The sequence below is a fragment of the Lytechinus pictus genome, chromosome 7 (assembly GCF_037042905.1).
Source record: "Lytechinus pictus isolate F3 Inbred chromosome 7, Lp3.0, whole genome shotgun sequence".
NCBI lineage: Eukaryota > Metazoa > Echinodermata > Echinoidea > Temnopleuroida > Toxopneustidae > Lytechinus > Lytechinus pictus.
The window spans coordinates 38,707,648-38,730,480 of record NC_087251.1 but is presented as its reverse complement, the minus strand read 5'-3'; the positions used below and the strand labels follow the sequence as shown (position 1 = coordinate 38,730,480).

At 34.7% G+C, this 22,833-nt stretch overlaps 1 protein-coding gene across 3 annotated transcripts in view; it reads left to right on the top strand.

Annotated features, from left to right (window-relative positions):
* Positions 1-22,833, top strand: part of LOC129264468 (ral GTPase-activating protein subunit beta-like) — a 49,615-nt gene that overhangs the window by 14,490 nt on the left and 12,292 nt on the right. For all 3 annotated transcript variants that reach the window (XM_064102644.1, XM_064102643.1, XM_064102642.1), the window contains exons 7-14: positions 207-478; positions 927-1,069; positions 1,938-2,035; positions 2,924-3,055; positions 3,834-3,930; positions 4,756-4,826; positions 18,866-19,012; positions 21,729-21,895. In XM_064102644.1, coding sequence (XP_063958714.1) covers positions 207-478; positions 927-1,069; positions 1,938-2,035; positions 2,924-3,055; positions 3,834-3,930; positions 4,756-4,826; positions 18,866-19,012; positions 21,729-21,895 — 1,127 coding nt within the window. The remainder of the gene's footprint in view (positions 1-206; positions 479-926; positions 1,070-1,937; positions 2,036-2,923; positions 3,056-3,833; positions 3,931-4,755; positions 4,827-18,865; positions 19,013-21,728; positions 21,896-22,833) is intronic.

Sequence of the window (22,833 nt, the reverse complement as noted above, 5' to 3'; positions counted from 1 at the left end):
AAATTTATGCATTCAGTAAATCGCAAATTTTGTGAAAATACAACCAGATGTATGCCTACCCCAATGCATTCTTGGACCTGGGATACTTGTGATATATGTTATATTTACCAGTATCAGTTCACTACGGGACTTGAGGATTTGCTGTATTTATTATTATTTTGTGTATATCTGTATCAATAACATTTATCGTCCTGGTATCCATGAAGGTCGAATGATGCGTCGAGCCCAGTCCATACCCACCGATGCCCCTCGTGAAGGTCATGATCGCGAGGGCATATCTCCCCCTGGAGCACCCTCTGCCCTGCTGGTGCCGGACCGTCTCAGCTCGCCCGAGAGCTACGAGGAAGGGCGGGCGGAGGCCTGCGGTGCACTGTGCCGCATCTTCACCAGTCGCAAGGCCTCGGAGAGCATCCTCCCGATGTACCTGTCCCGGTTCTACCTCACGCTGACTCAAGGGCTAACGACCAATTCAAGACAGGTGAGCTGATCCTTTTTTTTTACACCAGGGAGGTTTTTTTTTTTTGAATTAGAGGGAATAAAGTGATGCTTAAGTGCTGATGCACACATTTTATTAAGTACTGATGCACTCCCATCCCATCGATAAATATGCAGAAATGCACGTCCTCCAAGCATGATATGACCAATGTGGTGACGCATTTTAAACTACATGTAACTGGAGAAAGCCAAAAGTATCATCCATTTTGTTTTTAAACGAAAAATCACAGCCTGTCATTTTGAGATTGAAAAAACAATGGCGCCCCGTCTCTGCACACCCATTCAATTTACCCACATGTTGTGGGTTCCGATGTGAAATGCTCATGCATTTTGTGGTCTAACATGAATTGCCTGAAATTTATTTTCAAACACCATGTTTACTCGGATTTTTTCTCATGAATATCTGCCTCATGACCTTTTCATTCTTTCAGCCTGTGAGTGGTTTAGTGTTGTCTAACATCCTGTACAACTCTCATAACCTGCTAAGGGTCGACCTGACAGGTGTCAAGGTTCTTATACCGTACCTTCTCTCTGCGATGGATCTAGTCATTCCAGAGACTGATCTTAAATTCAAGTGAGTCCAGGGGCCCTGTCACATAAAGCTTAGTAATTGATTTCTATGATTGATTGCATTGATTATTGTGTATGATTGATCGTAAGAATCCGCCCTGTGATCAACTGCAAAGCTTTATGCTGATTTGATATTTTTGAGATATAGGGTTATTTAAGGTGTTTGTTTTCTTTGTGTGTTTTTTTTTTTGGGGGGGGGGTATGGGGATTATTCTGAAATTATTTGATTATTAGTTTTGAGGAAAGGTTTGAGCTGATTTAGCTGATAACATTAAGTTTACATGGGAAAGATTGTAGCCTGTGCAAATGTCATTTAATTATCCAATTTTATCTATCTACTCAATCTCCAAATTTCTAGCAGATAATAGATATATATTGAATTTACACAGTTTCAACCTGTACTGGAGTAACATGCCAAGTAATAATTAAATAGAAGATGAAGGAATTCCAATAATTACACATAGTTATAGACAGATAATATCTCTGTCTATTAATCAAAGTAAAAAAGTATTGATAACTAAAGGGGTGAGCAATGCAAAAGATAACTAAATTCAAGATATAAAGCCCCAACAGGCTTCTATATTTACTTCATTTTAATATTTATAGCATTCCTTCATGCAAACATGTTCAAAGCGCTTTACAATATAACATAATGATGAATAATTCTACTCTCTAAGTGCTTACAATATATAAAGTGGGTGTTACAGAGAAAATAATCAGGTTTTTGGTTTTTTAATAATTGTACAGATTGATGTGAAAGTATGTTGCTGGGGAGACTATTCTAGATAATGGGATCAGTGAAACTTATGCATTTCTAATTTGTTACTAAGTCTGTTACAATGTTTGATAATGACATATTTGTATTTGAACAGGTCATTAGTTCCTAAGAATGAGCTTCGTCGAGCCTCAATCCATCTCCTTCTATCCATGTTGTGTCTCCCTCATCATTTCAAAGATCTCACCATTCAGAGTAAGTATATATTACTCCATCATTTTGGTAGAGGTGTTGTGGCTCATTGGATAAGTCTCTGGACTTCGAAGCACAAGGCTCAGGGTTCGAATCCTACCATGGTAGTAGTAGTCTGTTTCTGTTTATGGTAACTCCCGTAGGAACTCGGCAGGACAGCATTTTGCTGGTAAATGCCAAGCTGGTATATAACCAATTACGTAGGAAACATTTTACGTCTAGTTTAATTAGTCATAGTGGCTGACGTTATAGACGACAGATATCACTCTCGGGCCTTTTTATCAAAGTGGAGACAATGGCAGAGTTGGGATTCAAACTCACAACCTTGCGATCATGAGTCCAATGCTCTAACCACTGGACCACACGACCCATAGTAGTAGTAGTAGTATTTCTCATATCATTTCCATATCATACTTGTATAAAACTTGTAATAATAAGTAAAAATGAAATAACAAATCGTGAAAACATTGTGCAGATAATTATATAAAGAAAGGAAAATTGATAGATATATGATAGGGTTTTAAAAGAAATTGGTACCCCAGAAAGAAAGTATCCTATAAGAAAAATAAACACATAATTCTCCAATGAGTATTTTTTATTATTAATCATCTGTAGGAAGTTTCTCATCTTTTTTTAAACAAAATAATCAGAGGAGGAACACTCATTTTCACGAATCTCCACACATTTGCAATTATTTATTTTTTGTGTGTATTTATTTACACAAATTTAAGATACGTGTTGCTACTGTTAATCTTTCTTTCCTTTGGAAAATTTAAGTGTCTGTGTAAGTCTCATTTTATATACCATCAATCAGTGCAATTTAAATGGTATTTCATTCCTGCCTAGGAATAAAAACCTTCTGAATTGAAATTTGTTGTGTTTCGTTTCAAGGTTTGATTCAGAACGATGCTGATGATTGCAAGCCTGAGCTTACTTTCATTAGTTTAAAACCTCAGCTGGTTGATCTTATGATAAGCGGATTCAGATGTGAAAGTAACCCCCAGAACGCACAAATGTTATTAGGTAAGTCTCTTAACCGTGTTCAATCTGATATCATACCTTCATCAAATTTGATTTTCATGAGTTTAAAACCTCAGCTGGTTGATCTAATGATAAGCGGATTCAGATGTGAAAGTAACCCCCAGAACGCACAAATGTTATTAGGTAAGTCTCTTAACCGTGTTCAATCTGATTTCATACCTTCATCAAAGTTGATTTTCATGAGTTTAAAACCTCGGCTGTTTGATCTAATGATAAGCAGATTCAGATGTGAAAGTAACCCCCAGAACGCACAAAAGTTTCGCTAAGTCTCTTTACAGTGTTCCTGTACCGGTTGATGTCATGAATGAAGTATTAGATTGTAAGCCTGTATCTATGCTGGAGTTTTGATATGGGACAAAATACACCAGGAATTCATAAAGATGCCCATCTCTTGCCTCTTTTAAAAAGATACAAAAATACCTTATTAAATGCTAGCTATGAACCTTGAAGCATATGAGAAAAAAAATTGCTGGACCCCCCCCAAAAAAAAAAAATATATATATATATACCGGACCTGGGTCCAGTTTGCATGTGGCTAATGGGGCTGCAAGAAACTTGCAAACAATTGCAAATCAATTTAGGTCCAAAATCATTCATAAGTCATTGATCGCAGGTCTGCTTCTTGCATTAAAAACTATAAATCAATTTGTTTTAGTTAGAATTCATCTATAATTTGTAAATTTGCTAGTGAAATTTGCAGTTGATTGCAAATCTTTTCTTGCAACGACCCCGTTGGTATATTTTTCTTGTTTGGTTTCAGGTGCCATGTACATGTGTATCCTGGACTCGGCTATGAGTGAATCAGCAGAGGCTAAGATAAGCCAATCAGCACCACCTTCAAGGAAAGAATCTTCGAGGTAATACAAACTTCACAGAAATCATCCACCATCTGCACAATTTGATATACTAGTATATGAGAGGCCTTCTTTTTTGTGGGGTGATAACTTTTTCCCCAGATAGCTTGTGCCATGAGAATTGAAAAATAAAAGAAATATTTAACTAAAAATGGGTGCCTAATGTAGGAAAGAATAATGATTGACTAGTAGAACTGGCCATGAGATCCCAGGAAATACTTTTGTGAACACAATGAAAACAAGCTGTTGAGTTCTCTATTATTGACTGATTTTTCAGGATTAATATAATGGACTAACATCACAATAAGGGAGTAAGTTGGGTGCAAGGATTATGAAATATGTGAATTCTTCAAGGTTTGTGGTTTAAGTATAGGATCTGAACTTAGGTAGGGAATATTCCAACCTTGTCTTTTCTTTATGTTTATATTATTTTTGGTTTCATGCTGTATCAGTCAAGAGAGTGGCCAATATGCTGATTAATGAAACATTTACTGTTCAAATTGTGCCACATTCCTCTACCCTTAGATTGTACCTCTGGTTTAAACTAGTTTTAACTTAGTACACCTTTATAAATACATGCTATGGTATTCATCAATGATATTGTTCTGAAATCCATTATTGAAATCAATTCAATATATATTTTTGTTGTTTTTAATCTACTCTTGATAGAAACATTTTAATGTCATCACGTTATCTGTTAGTTTGATCTTTCATCCATTCTAGACTCTACGCTTTTTTCACTCTTTGCATCTTCTAATTTACTTTTCCCTTTTTAATCACAAATATATTCCTAATCTCAAACTTCTATTGTGTTTCTGATCCATGCAGTAGCGTAAATGACAGTGAAGAGAACGCAGACAACGTTCCGCCCGGCAGTTCACTGAGCGGAAGTTTGTTTGGTAAGTCATCAGTATTTGGCCCGGAAAAGTCAAACCTGCTCTAGTGACCTACTGTCTTTAGATTCCGCAAGTTTGGTTTTCCTTGAATAGCGTTCCCGAATGAAACTGGAATCAAATAAACCTTTTCATTAAGACCACCTGCCAATGTTTGAATTTTTAAAGTAGTTTTCTTCTGCAACAAGGGAAATTTGCAATTGAATAAGGCAAGCTATTATATTTTATTGGTATCCCTGATATAAGTTTGATATGAAATCCTATGTTGTATTTAGTGAATGCATTATGTGAAGCTGTATACCCACTGCACATAATCAGCTCCATACATCATAATCCATGATTCCATTATTTTATTTTGTTAATGTAACCCAAATGTGGATTTGACTTAAACAAAACTATTCCATCATTCAAGCAGGGGAGTGTTTCAAAAAATGATTATTCAGTGATTTTCGCTGACTAATTCGCTCTTAGCCAATCAGATGCAAGGATTTTGGTAGCTTATAACGATAGTGAAAAGCACTGCCTATTCGTTTCATGAAGTGCTCCCTATATCATGACTCGGATAAAAGATTCTTTTCTTTATTATATCGGTTCATCTGAATTCAACCTGTCTTGACTGTATGGAATTGTCTTGTTCAGGTCAAATTCTCATAAACCTTTACATTCTTTATTTCTAAACCATCAGTTTTGCAAGAACCTTTAAGTTTGTTTTATTCATTTATTTAGCTGTCAATATATGAATCATATGCAGTCCTATGAAAATCAGAGAACAGCCAAAAACAGCCGCAAACTACATGTATGTCCTGGGCCCAGTTTCACAAGGCTTTATCGAGATTGATTGTACGGCTGCTTTTGACACTTCATGACATTGATTCTTATATGCAATCATGCGTATGAATCATCTTTACAATCGATCACTAAGCTTTGTGATCCGGTGTGCATATCAACTCCTATATAACATACTTAAGCAAAATTCCAAGCTATATTTAGCTGTAGCTTTTAGCTGAAACCGTGATCATATTTTCCTTTTCAAATTTTTAATTTCTTGCATAGACTGCGGAATGTGATCTTTGAGGGGTTGGTGCCATGGTATTTCTTTATGGGGGAAGCAAGATGACTTGAAAATAACTTCATATTTTTTTCAAACAAAGGATAGGGGAAGAGTAGTAATACAACCCAGGATTCTCTTCTGGTACCTTCTTCTATCTTCCTTTTTCTTTTTCTTTTTTATACTTTTTCCCCTCTTTTTAATTTTTTTTTAATACTTGAAAAATGATAAGATGTAATCACCATCTGCCTCCCCCATCACTATCCCGCAGGATCTTTGTATGAATTATATTTGTGGTTTTGGTCATTTGCGGTTGTTCCCGGTAGTTCTTGCATTCATTAGGACATGTTACATGGCATGAATGACCCCGGTGTGTTATTGGCTTGTCACCACATAATGAAGATATATGTATATACCTACTCCTACCTCGTTTGTAGCTTTAATTGACGCCGCTTTCCAGGAAACGTCAAATCCCCCCGCCACGACAGGTAACGATACGCAACAGAGATAATCTTCTTCATATCAAATCCTTTGTGTTCTTTAATAACCACTTGCTGTGTTCTATGTGGCTTTTTCATCATAAACCTTGTTTTGTTGTTTTCACTGTTTTTGTCACCATATCTCTTTCAAGCTCCCTTTTTCTCCATATACACCCCTGTGTGTCCCTATGTATTCCTCTCTCTTTTTTTCTTCTAATTAGCCTAAAACTTCTGGTATCCTAGCTGGAGTGTTAAAACCTTGTATCTCACAATAAAAAAAAAATCAAGAACAAATAGATTTTATATTTATGACATTAGTGGCAACATTCTCTTTCCGATTAGGAGTTTTCTACAGCTATTTGTAGACTGCAGTATGAGTTTGCCACCGTTGCCATATTTCTAAATTACAGCTGTTTTGAGCTGCCATCAATGATTTTTTTATATGTGAGGTTTTAACCCCTGCGATGAAATGTCTGTCTCCAAGAATTACCGTACATGTAAATTATTCAGCAAGTTGGTTCTAAGTAACACTTCTTGTGAGTATATTGTTTCCGCAAATGATTTTTTCCTTATTCTCTCTTTATCTGGAATTGAAGTGAATTGGAATGAAGTTGAATTAATGTAGATTGACCTTTGCTGCATTTTACATGAAATATCTAAAGCCAATAGAAATTGACCATTAATTCAACTTCATTCCAATTCCTTAGACACTTCAGGCTATTTTTCAATACAAATTCATGAATTTTAGTTGCATGCTTTCTCGTTTGCACATTCAGTCATTATTATCAATATTAAAAGAATTTCAAAATCTAGTAGTCAAGAAACATAAGAAAATTTACAGAAATAAAGATGACAAGAAATTTTGACAGAGATCTGTATCTGAAAATCATTAGACACTGCCAGTTCTGTATTTTCATGAAAATTTGTCCAAATGAAAATTTCTAGCACATGAATTTTTAGAATGGAATGTGTTTGTGTTGTTCATAACATTGTATGTAGCTGTTCTTGTTAATGTATTTTTCCATTGAAAACAAATAAACAAAGTTAAACGCATGTTTAGCTCTGCTTCAAAATTGAATGCATTAGATTGTATATAGAAAATCATATAGTTTTTTAATTTAAATGCAAATACAATTATTACCATGTAAAGTTTTCCGATGTGTTAATATATTGTGGGTTATAAATCTAAATTCAGATTGTCCATTCCCTTCTGTACACTCTTTAATCCTTTTCTATGTAATTAAAGTTGTATTTCTGTACTTTCTCTTTCGTAACGGAGTGTTCTTCTCTTTACCAAATATACATCAGTGCTATAGTGCTCTTTAGGTATAACTCTTTATTAAATATAAACTTTAATTTAAAGGTTACTTCAAAGTTTTAAGCCTTCACCCCCTCTCCCTGCCCCAGTACTCTACCATTGTTTCTAAACATATCTCTTAGGTCATTTTGGGCTTTAACCCTAACTAGGCTGGGCTTTTTTGGCTGTTCTGTGGCCGGGGGGGGGGGGTTGATTCAACCCCCCCCCGAGATCTTGGCCGCCGATCTCGCGAGCGCCGCAAAAATTTGCATGCTGGTAGTGTGCGATGTAATCTACAAGGCTGTATGGTAAAATTTTCCAAAATAATGAGATTTTATTTTATATGAATTAATTATGCTAATTTATGCATAAATCATACTTTTTGCTCTAATTCACTAAATAAAGCACCTAGAATGCTAATTTTTGGTAAAAATATTCTTTGTAGCATTCTTAACAATGGCAATTGAAAAAAACTTCGGTTTGGAAATCAATTTCTTATGTATTTTATTGTTTTATGAATTTCTTATGTATTTCCTTGTTTTTCAACCTTTTGTTTTTCTTTGTTTTTTTCAACAGATTTATTGCACAAACTTTTTGAAGCAAAATTATGCTAAAATCAATTGCTTTCAGCTGTTTAAAGTAAAAATAATCATATCTTTATGAATAAGATGAGAAAACTCGATTTGCATTGACTTTGTACACAAAATCACGTTTTGGAACAATTTTTGGTCTGACATGCACTTACAAAATGTTGCGTAATTTCGGAACCGCGTACCCGGGCGTCGTAAATTTGGTCTCAAAAGATGCGCATGACTTAAAAGTATAAACTCTGCGAGTGGCGTGGTCAAAAAATTTCGCGCGGCAGAATGATCGCAGAAAATGTTGAGGGGGGGGGGTTGATTCAACCCCCCCCCCCGGCCATTTTAGGGTTAAAGGTATTCTTAAAATTCATTATCAATTACAGCCAGATGATTTAAGTTGCTTCATTTTACATACAATCGAGCCTTTGGATATGTCATGAAATGAAATTATTCCTCCCATTGCATAAATGGTATACTATGTCAGTCAAGACAATTCTCAAACCATATTTTACATCAGATTTGACTAGTAATATAATTCCTATGATAAGTACACACTACATTTAACTACATCAAAAGAAAATTTCCTGAAATGTTATTTTACATGGACATGGTTAGATTTTAAAAGCACACAGTAATTTACTGAGAATGTTTGATATAAAAAAAAGTACATGAATTTGTAGTACATGTATTCTCACATATCTGTTTTGCCTGTATTGTATTTCATTTGAGTTAACATTTTTAGAACAATTTATTCTCACGAGTATGCTCTTCTATTCTTGTTACTTGTTATATTGTTCTGGTCTTTGTGAAGCCCCTTTTTTAAATATTTATTGTAACTGACATAATGGACTCTTTTTATTAAAGCCATTAACATTTCAACATATATTCAAGTACCGGGCTTACTTCAAGCTGAACTAAATTCTCTTATGCTTTAAATCAATTAAATTTAAAACATTATTATCAGCTAACATGGAAGTCTGGAAAATATTAACCACTTCTTTAAGTGAACATAACATTGAAATACCATTGAAATACATATATGAAACATGTAAATAATTTCTTCCATCATATCTCTTCGGTCAGAGAATTGTAATGTACAGTTGAGGCCAAAAGTTTACATACAACCCTGGAATTCAGTGAATTTTTTTCGTTTGGCAAACATCGTAAAATTTACTATATCTTCAGAAATAAAAACACTACCATTTTCTTTGAAGAAAAAAAAGTAATATTTGTGCCAAATGTATTCTACTGTTTGTTATTATATTTTCAAACATCGTTTCATAGAAATATACAAATGTCAAATCTATGAGTTATATTACATTTTCTATCAGGATATGTCACCACTGAACAAAAAAGTGTAATTCGAAATGTTTGTGTTGAGAAGTAACTAGCACAAATATGAAATGTTTTTGTCAAGTTTTTATTTTAATTTGTCTAAAATAATAAGGTTTTTTTTTTTTTGGGGGGGGGGGGATGACAGCTACTGATGACAAAGCAATGTGATTAAGGGCATGACATACTCATTTGTTTGATATCAAATTTGTCATGATAGCACAAAATATTTTATGAGATACAGTAAATTTTATGATGTTTACAAGTGTCAACTTTTCTCTGAATTTCCTGGATGTATGTAAACTCCTAGCCTCAACTGTACATTAAGTAGCACTTCCTATTATTCTGTCCGGGACAAATTTTATTAACACGCATTACCATTCATTTAATCTTAAGTAATGTTTGACAGCTATTCATGAAACTTCTTGTGATGGAACAGTGATTTCAAATGCTGCTAAAAGTTTATTTTAAAGTACCGGTAATTCATACCTGCCAACCATTCCGATTTTGGCGGAATTATACCGATTTTTTAGCCTCCATTCCGAATTCCGAATTTTTAAACCGAAATTCCGATTTTTGGGTCAATCAATATAGTGTTGAAATTATTGAAACGGCTGTATGATGCGACTAACGCATAAGCGGCTGTAACATACGACTAACGCATAAACAACTGGAGCGCACGGCTAAGTGCTAAGTGCACAGTTCCATTGCAATTGCATGTGAAAATTACGAGCAGCGCGCGGCCGATATTAGCGTTGACTTCCGGAACAAAATGGCGGCTGACATCGGCTCGCGAAAGTGCCAGTTTTCAGTGAGGACACGTTTTCAAAATCCACGAACATCGGAAAAACCGTGAAAAATTCACTTTTTTAGACCCCTTGTTTCCTAACTACGATGTATAGAATTAACGATGGTGATATTTTTGACGCGAAATATGGTGATTTAGTAAGAAAATTTCACTTTTTATTCGAGGTTTTGCCCTTTTCGCCGGATGATTTTGTATTGTGGAATGAGTTAGTGAATGAGTCGTGTTTTGGTGTCTAGAGTGTGTTGGTAATATCATTGATGAGTCTGCTGACCGGCTGCTTAAATTACCCGGCCGCTCGGCTGGCCACGCCGTGCACATGGGGAGGCTCTGCTGCAGTTACTCAAGTTAGATCTATCCCTACGCAATGTTAAAATTGATCTGTACTTTATTTTTTCGAATAATTGTCGAATTTGTGAGAAAGAAAGGAAATTATCAACTTTCGAGTCAAGTTGAGCCATCGGAGCTGAACGCCAAATCTACTTGCTTCGCTTGCCTAAACTCCCGGCGCCCGAGTTGCTGCGCCTCAGCCTCCCAGTCTCACCGGCGCACCGCAAGTGCAGTGGTGGTTGCGGGTCGGGCGTATGCCGCCGTAAGCTTCGGCTCCGTTTTTGTCATGGCTGAAAATCTGCTTTCTTATGCCAACAAGCACTTATCTAATAAAGTTTATGATATAACCTTGTCCTCAGTCACTACTCCTGTGTGGTGAAATATAAACATGAATAAGATGACAATGTTTGGCTTATTTTGATGCATATGATAGACTTGATATAAATGATAAATAAATGTTAGATTTTTTTGCACTCAGTTTTTAATACAGTAGGCCAACTTGAATCTGAATTAATGATACAAAATATCCCTTGGCCCAAAACTCAATTGTATTCTTGAAATTATTTTTTTTCTGATTAAAAAGAGAATCTTTCCAGAAACTTTCCAACAATAGAGGGCATCACAATTTATTAAAAAATTAAATTATTCCTAAGTCTATATAGATTTCAATGAAAACAAATCACACCTGAATGAAACTGGGTGTATTTTTTGTCACAAACGTGATATCTTCAAGACCTTTGTTTTAATGTTTAATTGACAAATGATATTATATTACATATAAGTAGACTAACGTTACATGTAGGTCATCCTGTGGTATGGTAAATAGGGTAAATTTGCTTTAAAAGGGGTAGAGAAATGCTAATTTTACATGCAGAAAATGCAGAGTCCCTACCATGGGAGGGGGGAACCATCTCGCGCGCGACCCGTTCGGGGCCCTCGCGGCTTTGATACTGATTTTTTATTATCAAAGGTTGGCAGGCAGGGTTGGCGCGTTTTAAACGGTGTGTTTTAAAACATGTTTTAAAACGCGTTTTAAAACACCCGTTTTTTTTACAAAAAAAACGTGTTTTAAAACACCTCATAGACTTGTGTGTTATAGATATGCATGGATGTGATTTTACATGAATTTATTTTTAATACTTTTATTTCTTAATTGGTTTATTATTTTCTTCTAACTAAATCTCTTTCTCAACGCCACTCTTTTTCTCCTCTCTCTTTCCCCCCTTATTCTCCCTTTCTCCATTGCTTTGTCATGTTCCTGTTCAATTGTGCACATCAATCCATATTTAAGAATATTCTCATTTCAACAAACTTCTGAGTGTTGTGCTCAATTTTAGACAGGGAAAGAAACACTATTTAAAATGAGCTCAAATATGTAATAGTAGTACTTGAATGAAATGGAAGTGTTGCACAAAAATAATAATATTTTGCAAATAGACTGTATAACTGACATTGTAACCTTGAGGTACACACGAAAGTAGGTGAAACTTTGCGCTTCGTAAAAGATGAAGAAAAGTAATTTAATGTAGTATAAAATAATCAGCTAGCAAACCTTTTTTTCCTCCCTGAACATGTGTGGAACTACCATTGTTTTAACATTTTTTGGTTCAGTCAAGTTGGTCATTATTATCAAATCTGGAAAACTTGAAAGATTGTATTGTTAAAAAAAAAAAAAATAGTGAGTGATGGACATTATCAACTCTCTCATTTGCACATCACTGAGTTGTAATAAATGTTTTGTGAAAAATAAGCGAAATTTTAAAATGTCATAACTTTCTTATTTTACATCCGATTTTGATGAAATTTTCAGCATTAATGGCCCCCTTAAAAATTTCTATGATAAATCCATAAGCACAACAGGGCCACGCCATATTGTTCAAGACTATTTTTTTGATACATGCATGGATATGTGGTTATGATATAACCATGGAGCTATCAACACATTAATAGCTCAATGATAATACAAGTGCATGACAGACCAGAATTGCTCAATATCGTGATTTCATGTATAGAGCCAATGCAAATTTTTCGCCAACATTTTTATCTGTATCAATATTTATACCTTTTGTTAATGATTGGAAAATTATTGCGAATAATTTCCATTAAAAAAACGATTAAAAAAACACAAAAATAACCACAAAACTGTAGATAAGAAATATGTAAAAAAAAACAGTTAAAACAAACATTAAAAAAACAATTTGATCACAATTCCTCAATTAAAGAAATAAGCAGTTCAAGGGCCTAATATTACAGATTTAAACCCAATTTTGTATTTCATGCACTTATGGGTACCCGGTAGAATGTAAAACTCATTGTAGCTTGTCCAGTACTGTGTGCGCCTCACTGGCGACCGACTTGAATACTACCCAGGGAGTGGAGGATGTGCATACAGTTTGTGCGGGAATGACTGATTGAATCCGATGACTGTGGTAATAAATCTTTAAAGCGCTTAGACATGTCTTTCCGATGTATTAAGCGCTATATAAAAGCGGACTTTTATTATTATTATTACTTAAAATTGGTATAATTGATTCAAATGAAATAAAGCATATTGAGTAAATGAAATTAAGCATTGAAAGCCTATAGTCTATAGATTATGTAATTTTCTTACATTGTGCGAATTCTTCTCACCCCCTAGATTGACAAGACTAAAAAAAACCTGAGACTAAATCATATGTATGAGGAATAAACTTATGAAATGTCAACTTACTTTTTCGGCATTCAATTTCCTTGATTTAGTTATTTGGGGGAAAATATGAACTTTTCTGTTGGAAATTCAGTAACAAAAATTGAAGTCATCTCTTACTTACTCCAAAAATGTATTTAAAACATCAAGAGCTTAAATCATACTGTATTAAGAGTACAATTTAATTGATTTACTGAAAATGACATCGTTCGTTGGAAAAAAAAAACGTTTTAAAACGATTTAAAACGTTTTAAAACAATAAAAAGCGTTTTATTTGTTTTTTTTAATAAAAAACGTTTTTTATTACAACCCTGTTGGCAGGTATGCGGTATGCACTTGCAGGTTAATTCTTCATGTTTATCGAATTTCCTTGTATAAATCTAATTCCCAGGTATTACTAACTTAATATTTCTGCGTGATTATGTAATAATGTGGTATAATGAAGGTAACTTGTTCTGACAAGCAGACCATTTATACCCAGTGAGGGGACTCTATGCTGTGCATTATGGTGTAGAGTATGCATGCATGTGCTTCTAATTCACATGTGTATGCAGTTGATAGATCTAATGGGAGAGGGATATTTATTCTATTAAGAAAAGTAGAAAATGTATGTAGCATTCTCTGTAATGGAACAGTATCCTATTGAAAATTCGTTTTTGTCTCACCTGCATAGCAGAGTGAGACTATAGGCGCCGCTTTTCCGACGGCGACGGCGGCGGCGGCGGCGGCGGCGGCGGCGACGGCGGCGTCAACACCAAATCTTAACCTGAGGTTAAGTTTTTGAAATGACAGCATAACTTAGAAAGTATATGGACCTAGTTCATGAAACTTGGCCATAAGGTTAATCAAGTATTACTGAACATCCTGCCTGAGTTTCATGTCACATGACCAAGGTCAAAGGTCATTTAGGGTCAATGAACTTAGACCATGTTGGGGGAATCAACATCAAAATCTTAACCTAAGGTTAAGTTTTTGAAATGTCATCATAACTTAGAAAATATATGGACCTAGTTCATGAAACTTATACATAAGGTTAATCAAGTATCACTAAACATCCTGCTTGAGTTTCACATCACATGACCAAGGTCAAAGGTCATTTAGGGTCAATGAACTTTGGCCGAATTGGGGGTATCTGTTGAATTACCATCATAACTTTGAAAGTTTATGGATCTGATTCATGAAACTTGGACATAATAGTAATCAAGTATTACTGAACATCCTGTGCAAGTTTCAGGTCACATGATCAAGGTCAAAGGTCATTTAGGGTCAATGAACTTTGGCCAAATTGGGGTATTTGTTGAATTACAGCCATAAATTTGAAAGTGTGTTGGTCTAGTTCATAAAACTTGGACATAATAGTAATCGAGTATCACTGAACATCCTGTGCGAGTTTCAGGTCACATGATCAAGGTCAAAGGTCATGTAAGGTCAAAGAACTTTGGCCACGTTGGGGGTATTTGTTGAATTGCCATCATATCTCTATAAGTGTATTGGTCTAGTTCATAAAACGTGGAAATAAGAGTAACCAAGTATCACTGAACATCTTGTGCGAGTTATAGTAGTTTTCAAAATCAGCACTGCTGCTATATTGAATCGCGTGATGCAGGTGAGACGGCCAGAGGCATTCCACTTGTTTTTTTTATCTTTCCCTTTTTCATCTTTAACTTTTGTTCTCATTTCTAAGAAATGCATGTAAATAATTTCTATGAGAAGATCATTGTGATAACAATCAAGTAGCAGAGTCACAAAGAAATACTGAGAGATTCTCATGATGAACTCTTAGTATCATTGATGTCCTCAGAAGCTTTGCCTTTCAAGTTAAATTTCCATCTTCACTTTCGTTTCCCTATCTATCCTTCTGTTGATAGCATTGTTTTATAATTCTGTTGATATAATGGCTCCAAATTGAAAAGAAATAGGAAATGCAGCTCATTTGTTACCATGGACTCCTTTTTTTTGTTTAGACTGTTCTTTAATTTTATTAAGAGTCATTATATTTCAACATGTGTTGATGCAGACCTGCCAACCAGTACGTTCTAGCCGTATTTAGTACGTTTTTGCAACCAAAATACGGCAGTACGTTTTTTTTTACTAAATCGTAATTTATTGAGAAAAATAATCTCTTTATGTCTCTATTTCATAAAACGTACACAAATATGGTTATTACATCAATGTAATTTCAGGTAACTTGTTTTTTTTTCAATCATTTTGTTAAAACCAGGGTGAAGATATACACATGTTTTAATGTTGTTTTTTTTTCATCTGCAAGAGCAGTGCGCATTTCAGCTTGCATGCAGCTTGAGCCCCGCGATGAGTGAGTGCGCCAAGCATTTTATTATGAAATACACTTTTTGGGGAAAAATACAGTTTTTTTATCACAGAATACAGTTTTTCATTCCCAGAGGTTGGCAGGTCTGCATATTTATCTCACATGGTAAAAATACTGATTTTTTGGTCAAAATACTGATTTTGGGGGATAAGCATACTTAAAATGCAAAATACAACTTGGCAGCTCTGTTGATGAACAAGGACAATTTTCATGAGTGTATTCTATTGATACTTCTCAAACTTTGTGTATGATATTTCTGTGGTTATGGTTTTCAATTACATGTATATACATGTACAATGGTAAATTGCCAATCGTCCATTGCCAACTCGTCCACTCAACACATGGTCTACCTTCATTTAGTCTAATGCCATCCGTCCATCAACATTTCGTCTAATAACCATTTGGTCCAATAACCATTTGATCCAGTCATCACTTTGTCTAATCACCAGTTCGTCTATGACCATTTCGTCTCATAACCAGTTGGTCTAATATTCATTTTATTTTCATTCATTTGGTCAATTAACACTTAGTCAAATATGACCAAATGGTTTATGGACTAAATGGCTATTGGACCAACTGGTTATCAGACGGAATGGTGAGTGGACGAAATGGCAATTAGACCATGTGGATATTGGACGAACTGATGGTAGACTAATGATAGTAGACGAGTTGGCAATTAGACGAATTGGCATTGGACCAAATGAAAATAAAGCAATAACTTAATCTCTACAGTGAAGTTTCACTAACTAGGCACAATGTAATAATTGTCTCATGATAGGTGTATCCTATCAAACTTGTTATTATTTGAGTTAAGTGAATCATTATCAGGGCCATCTTCCACCATTAATAACAGATATAACTATTTAATATTCCTCATGTTTACTATTCTTACCTTGGAACCTGTAAGAATTGCATATATTTCTATTTTCCCTATGGGTATTCTTTAGATTTTAAATGATTTACCCTTACTACAAATCCCATGGATTTCATTACGTTAATCATACCTGGGTTTTTTTTTTATTGGATCAATATGATGATTTTATTGTACTACAAAAATCTTTGAAGATCGCATTAACAATGTATTCATTCTCTTTAGATTTTGAATACTTCACCATTGCCATTTCATGAAAACCTTGAACGATTATGTAAAGTACATAATGAAGTTTTTTTTTTTTAATCTCAAATGATTTATCCTGGATTAGATATCCATGACATTTTATAGGAATTGGATGGAAAGATAAAATTTCAGATACATTGCGATGAGAAGCTTGATTTTCCAATATCATGCTCCTTTAAGGGACGTTTGCTGTTCCATAAAGCTGATTTTAATAAAAATAGAAAATAGAAATAAACATATTGGTGAAGATGTGGCAAAAACCATCAAAGATGAACAGAGTTGTGGATTTTTAAAGATTTGATTTTGTTATGTATGCAAGCAGCTTCCTTTATATATGTCATGTGATATAGATTTCATAAAAGGTCATTTGCTATTTTTCTTTGAAAAGTAGAAATTATCTTGTGTATTCATTCTATCATCATACACATTATTTCATATTTGCTTGCTTCTAGAAAAAAAAAAACAATTTCAGTCATGATGAACCATCAGAAAAAATGAATTTATTTAATGTATTCATTCCCTATGGGGCAGCTGCTTGCCTATGTAGGCACAAATTCAATAGTTTAAAAAATTAGGACTCTATTATCCTTGGCTGGATTTTTGTCAAACTTTCACCATTTTTTTATTCTTTTTTTTTTCTGCTTAAATTAAATCACCTTTATTGTCAGGGTGAACTTCCCCTAGTCTACAGGCACAGACTCCTATTTGACATTTTAACCAACTATACCATGTCTGGAGTGAAGACTAATGCCAAAGGCTCTGTCTGTGTCCATGGTAGAGCCAGCCACAGTACATAGTGAATCTAGTCTCACTTCTTCAGACTCTGCACAATGGGAATTGTGGAAAGGCAAGGGTCTGTGCCTGCAGACTAAACTTTCCCTTTGAGGTTTCTAATTCATATCATGTACTGCTTGTGAATGATAATGGATCTCTTTCCTTCACACTATTTTCAGTATGTGATGAGGTTGATGTGCTCACCTATTGCACAACGGATTGCAACGGCACTGCATGGAACTATTTTGCACCTGGTTCCTATTTCATAAAACTTGTCAATAAGTGCTAAGATTCTTTGCCAAATTGGCTCTTGGCCTTTCAGATAGCACAATTTCATTACATTGTAAACTTGTGAATGATAACAAATTATGAAACGGGGTTCTGAATATCTGTTGTTATTACGTGTCATTGATGGGATATCTGAAATATGGACTTGTAATTCTTGATGTTAAAGAATGTTATGGCCACTGCACACCTTACGATTGGTCCATGGTCTGATTTTGGAACAAAATGCATTTTGCTCATATTCTGACCACGTGACTGAAAAGTTTCTTTTTATTTGAGGCTGAAATTAACAGAACGAATACTGATATAACAATTTTGGATGATTGCAAGCCTTTATTTTGGAGTAAAGGCCAAATTAGTTTCAAGTCGTACTATTGCTATGACGTCATTACAACTACATATTACATTTGCTTTTGTCCTAATACGGATGTTAGCATAGTCGCAGATTTGAATATAGGTATTCGCACAATCTCAGTAAGATATTCCATGTCTCAATATTAGCATCAAATTCTACTACATTTTATTCCAAGATCAGGTCGCAGACCATTTGTAAGGTGTACGGTGGCCTTTAGGCATACAGATAAATCTCCATGCAAATAATCAAATCATGCTCAACCAAATTTTTTTTTATCACATTATTTTCCAGTCATTGTAGAACTTGAAAAGATCTTTTCATTGCAAATATAATTGGTAAACTTGCATTAGGTGAATCATTTTTTAGACCAGGTGGGTGTTTCATAAAGCTGTTCATTAAGTGACGAGTAACCTAACGAACAGCTGGCGATCCTTTTGAGCTACTACATTAACACATATGAAAACCAGGTACGTATCATTTACAAAAAGGGATCACCAGTCGCACGTAAAATCACCCGTTACTTATAAACAGCTTTATGAAACACCCACCAGATAATGAAACATATGTATTTACTTTCTCTTAGTCAAATTTCTTTATGTCATTGTTCAATGATTGTTGATATATCAGTAACAGACACAGCTTGGGCCATCTTTGTAAGATGCTGTCATCTTGTCTTTCAACAACTCATGTCGACATGGAGCAAGGATTGTGGTGTTGCCATGGCAGCATTAGAACTACTCTCTGGTGTTGCTAGGATACCTATGAAAGTTCAAGGTAAGTTTAGTACTTATTTCTTTTAATATTTTCATATGGTTTTTCACTGACTTACATTTTAGGCGATTTTCAAGCCAACTTGCAAATGCGCCGAAAACAGGCATGCAAAAGTCTCATAATACCCTCTAAAATGCAAATGGTTCCATATTTCGCTTCCAAACATTCAAAATCCATGTCATTTTCATCATTCTCTCTAGATTTGTAGAGGAATATATTCTGAAGGCATTAAAATATTAAAAATATGGGGTCCATGTGCTCGTTTTTAAACTGTCAGTGTCCAAAGTGTTGCGAGTTGGTTTGAAAATCGCCTAAAGTGCGCCAAAACCAAGCAAAAGTCTAATAATACCGTCTAAAATACGAATGGTTCCGTAGTTTCGCTCCCAAACATTCAAAATCATTGTCATTTTCATCATACTCTCCAGATTTGTAGAGGAATACATGTACAGGTATATTCCAAATTCGTTAAAATATTAAAAATATGGGGTCCATGTGCTCGTTTTTTAACTGTCAGTGTCCAAAGTGTTGCGAGTTGGTTTGAAAATGGCCTAAGGTGCGCCGAAAACAAGCAAAAGTCTAATACCGTCTAACTAAAAAGAAAATGCAAATGATTCCTTATTTCGCTCCCAAACATTCACAATCATTGTCATTTTCATCATACTCTCTAGATTTGTAGAGGAATATATTCTAAAGACGTTAACATATTAAGAATATGTGGTCCATGTTCTCGTTTTTAAACTATTAGTGTCTAAATTGTTGCGAGTTGGCTTGAAACAGTCTATAATGCGCCTAAAACGGGCAGAAGTCTAATTCAGTCCGAAATGTCTAAAATACGAATGGTTCCTTAGTCCTAATCCTAAACATTCAAAATCCATGTCATTTTCATCATACTCTCTAGATTTGTAGAGGAATATATTCTGAAGAAGTTAAGACATTTAAACGATGGGGTCCATGTGCTTGTTTTCAAATTATCAGTGTCCAAAGTATTGCGAGTTTGGCTTGAAACAGCCCAAAATGCGCAGAAAACAAGCAAAAGTCTGTTAATAGGGTCTAAAATGCGATTGGTTTCGTAGTCTTGCTCCCAAACATTGAAAATCCATGTCATTTTCATCATACTTTGCACATAGATACTTTAGCACCTGAATATTCCAAATGCTGCACTTTATTCAAAACCCATGTCATTTTCACCAAACTTGTAGAGGAAGGTATACCTAAGAGGTGCAAACCAAACATTAAAAAGTATGGGTTCATGTGCTTGTTTTCAAACTATCAGCACTCTTACTAGAGCAAATGTGCTTCTTAAAACATCCCAAAACGCGCCAAAAGCTTTGTATCTATGTGAGGAAAAATTCTGAACCATTTTCCATTTATTCAAACTCGGGGTCATATACATCATACTTTGCAGCACTACAGAGAAAAGTATTTTGAAATTGTAGATGAATAAAAAAAATGGTCCATGGAATAATTCCAGTTTATTAGCTTCATAAAATAACACATCGGGTCTGCAGTTTAATGCAGATAAGGAGAAAAATCAGCTCACATACCTACAGCTGATTAATCCCCAGTTCATCCATTGTGACGTCAGCGCGCAGAGTGTAAAATATGCGCAGATCATGATGCGCACAAACATAATTGTGGAACGTCCTTAAGACATAAAAAATACCATTTGTATCTCTGCTAGCACTTGTATTCAATTAATTATATAAAACATGCCTGCACTCTTAAAACATTGACAAAAATACACTTCCTATCCTTAAGGAGTACATTTACTTTCAAAAGCAAAAACTCACAAGCTAAATAACATGTTTTAATATCTTTATCTAAATGATGAGAGAAATGCCTCTTATTCTATCATGGCAATAAAGTAAAACTGGTTCACTAATTCATTCTATAAACTTGTCAAAATAAAAGTAACTTACTGTCAGCAAATCTTGTTAGCACCTAAAGGGGTATAACGGATGTGGTTACCCGGAGCTACACCAGCTCATGGAACAGGTCCTATCAGAAGGATAGCTGGCTGCAGACTGATTAAATCACTCTGAATTACAACATAGCAGAATCAGCCCAGCCAAGAATACAAAAGAAAAACACCTGAAGTGCATGCCTAGCATTGCAGTATACATGAGGTCTACATAGCACCTCAAGAAGGAAAGCTAATTATCATGATAAAGGCTGCCCAACTAGACTACAAAATCAGACTCTGTTAGCAAAGGATAGGGAAAGTAATCAAGATTGGGACAGCCCCATTGAAACATGAATTAAAGTAATCTGTCCCTAAAGACTATCTGCTAATAAATACTACATTTCTCATCTCCCTTAGTTGGTCTTTATACACAGGTTTCACTGTGTAACCACTCTGATTTGAAGAAACGATTCGGTTCAGCTTCAGTTTATTTCCATATTTCACTTTGTACATTCATTTGAAATGAAATGACACGAATCCAAAATAGCATGAGAAAATGACATAAAAAGGTTCTAATATACATCGTTTAAACAAAATAATGCAATTTGTTGTAACAATATTGCATTACAATAATTTAGAACAAAATATGACACATATCATAAGAAGATTATCCTGGTGAAGGATTAAGCGGGCCAAAAGTTGAAAGCTAAGCTTATGAGTAATAGGCCCTGATGGGAAATGGAAAGATGAGAATCATGAGAAAGATTTGTTGGACTCCGCTGATTTTCTTTCCAAATTGTTTATGTTTTCCTCTAGATCCACTGGAATGTAAGAGGAATGTGAAATGGATATGTGATCATATCGCCAAGCAGTGTAGCCAGCCTTCAGTGTATCATTCGAGAGATCTTCATTCTATCATCGTCGCTGCTTTCAACTGTCTAACTGTCTGGGTGGTAGAACATAGCTATCTCCTTAAAGATAGAGTAAGCTCCATACATTTCCTTAGGATTTTGGCATCAAACTGCATCTATTTTTCACTGATTTTAATTGTTTTATCTTTATTAATCAAAAGAAGTTTAACATTCAACCCAGGTCCATGGCACATAACAAGGGTATAAAGAGAATATATACATGCAAATAATAGCATACAAATTTACATACATAAAATAAAAAATGAAACTATTAAAGACTTAATTTTAATGAGAAAGTAGTAGATACTATATAAAAAAAATGAAAAACTATATATTTATAAATTATGATATGATTGTTGTCAAGACAACAGAATAGAGTAAAATGAATGAATAAAAATTGCATGTTTTAGAAACTGTAGCTGATATTCACAAGGATTATAGATTTTGAACATATACATGTATCGGTAGAAGTGATTGTTAATTAGACAAGAAAAACTGTAACCCAATAATTTGGCTTCTTTTTGATAAGCAGAGAAAATGAGCTTATACCCATTTACCCTAGCATTGTGGCTGGTATGGAATGAAATTAAGTATTCACTTGCAAGCATGTTGTACCCTAATGCCTCTTCCATATCATTTAATTTTTAGCTACATAACCTGCTGGTACCTTGTGTACGTCCGTGACCCATTAAAAAGTGACATTTTTGGTATCAGTCGCAAAATATTGAACTACGATACAAGGTCAACAATCATCAAATATAAACCAGAGCAAAGTAGTTGAAATGGGTAAATCAGTGGAAGAAATGATGAATAGTTTATACATTCATTTCAATTACTAAATGGTTATCAATATTTTGCTCCAAATTTTGTCTTTTCAAATGAATGAAAATACAGAGCCCCCATAACTTATCTTTTGAGTCCTATGCACTGTGCCATTGTAAAGACAGAATTGCCTGACAATAAGCACCAGGACCCCGTTACATAGATCTTAGCAATTGATCATGGGACTT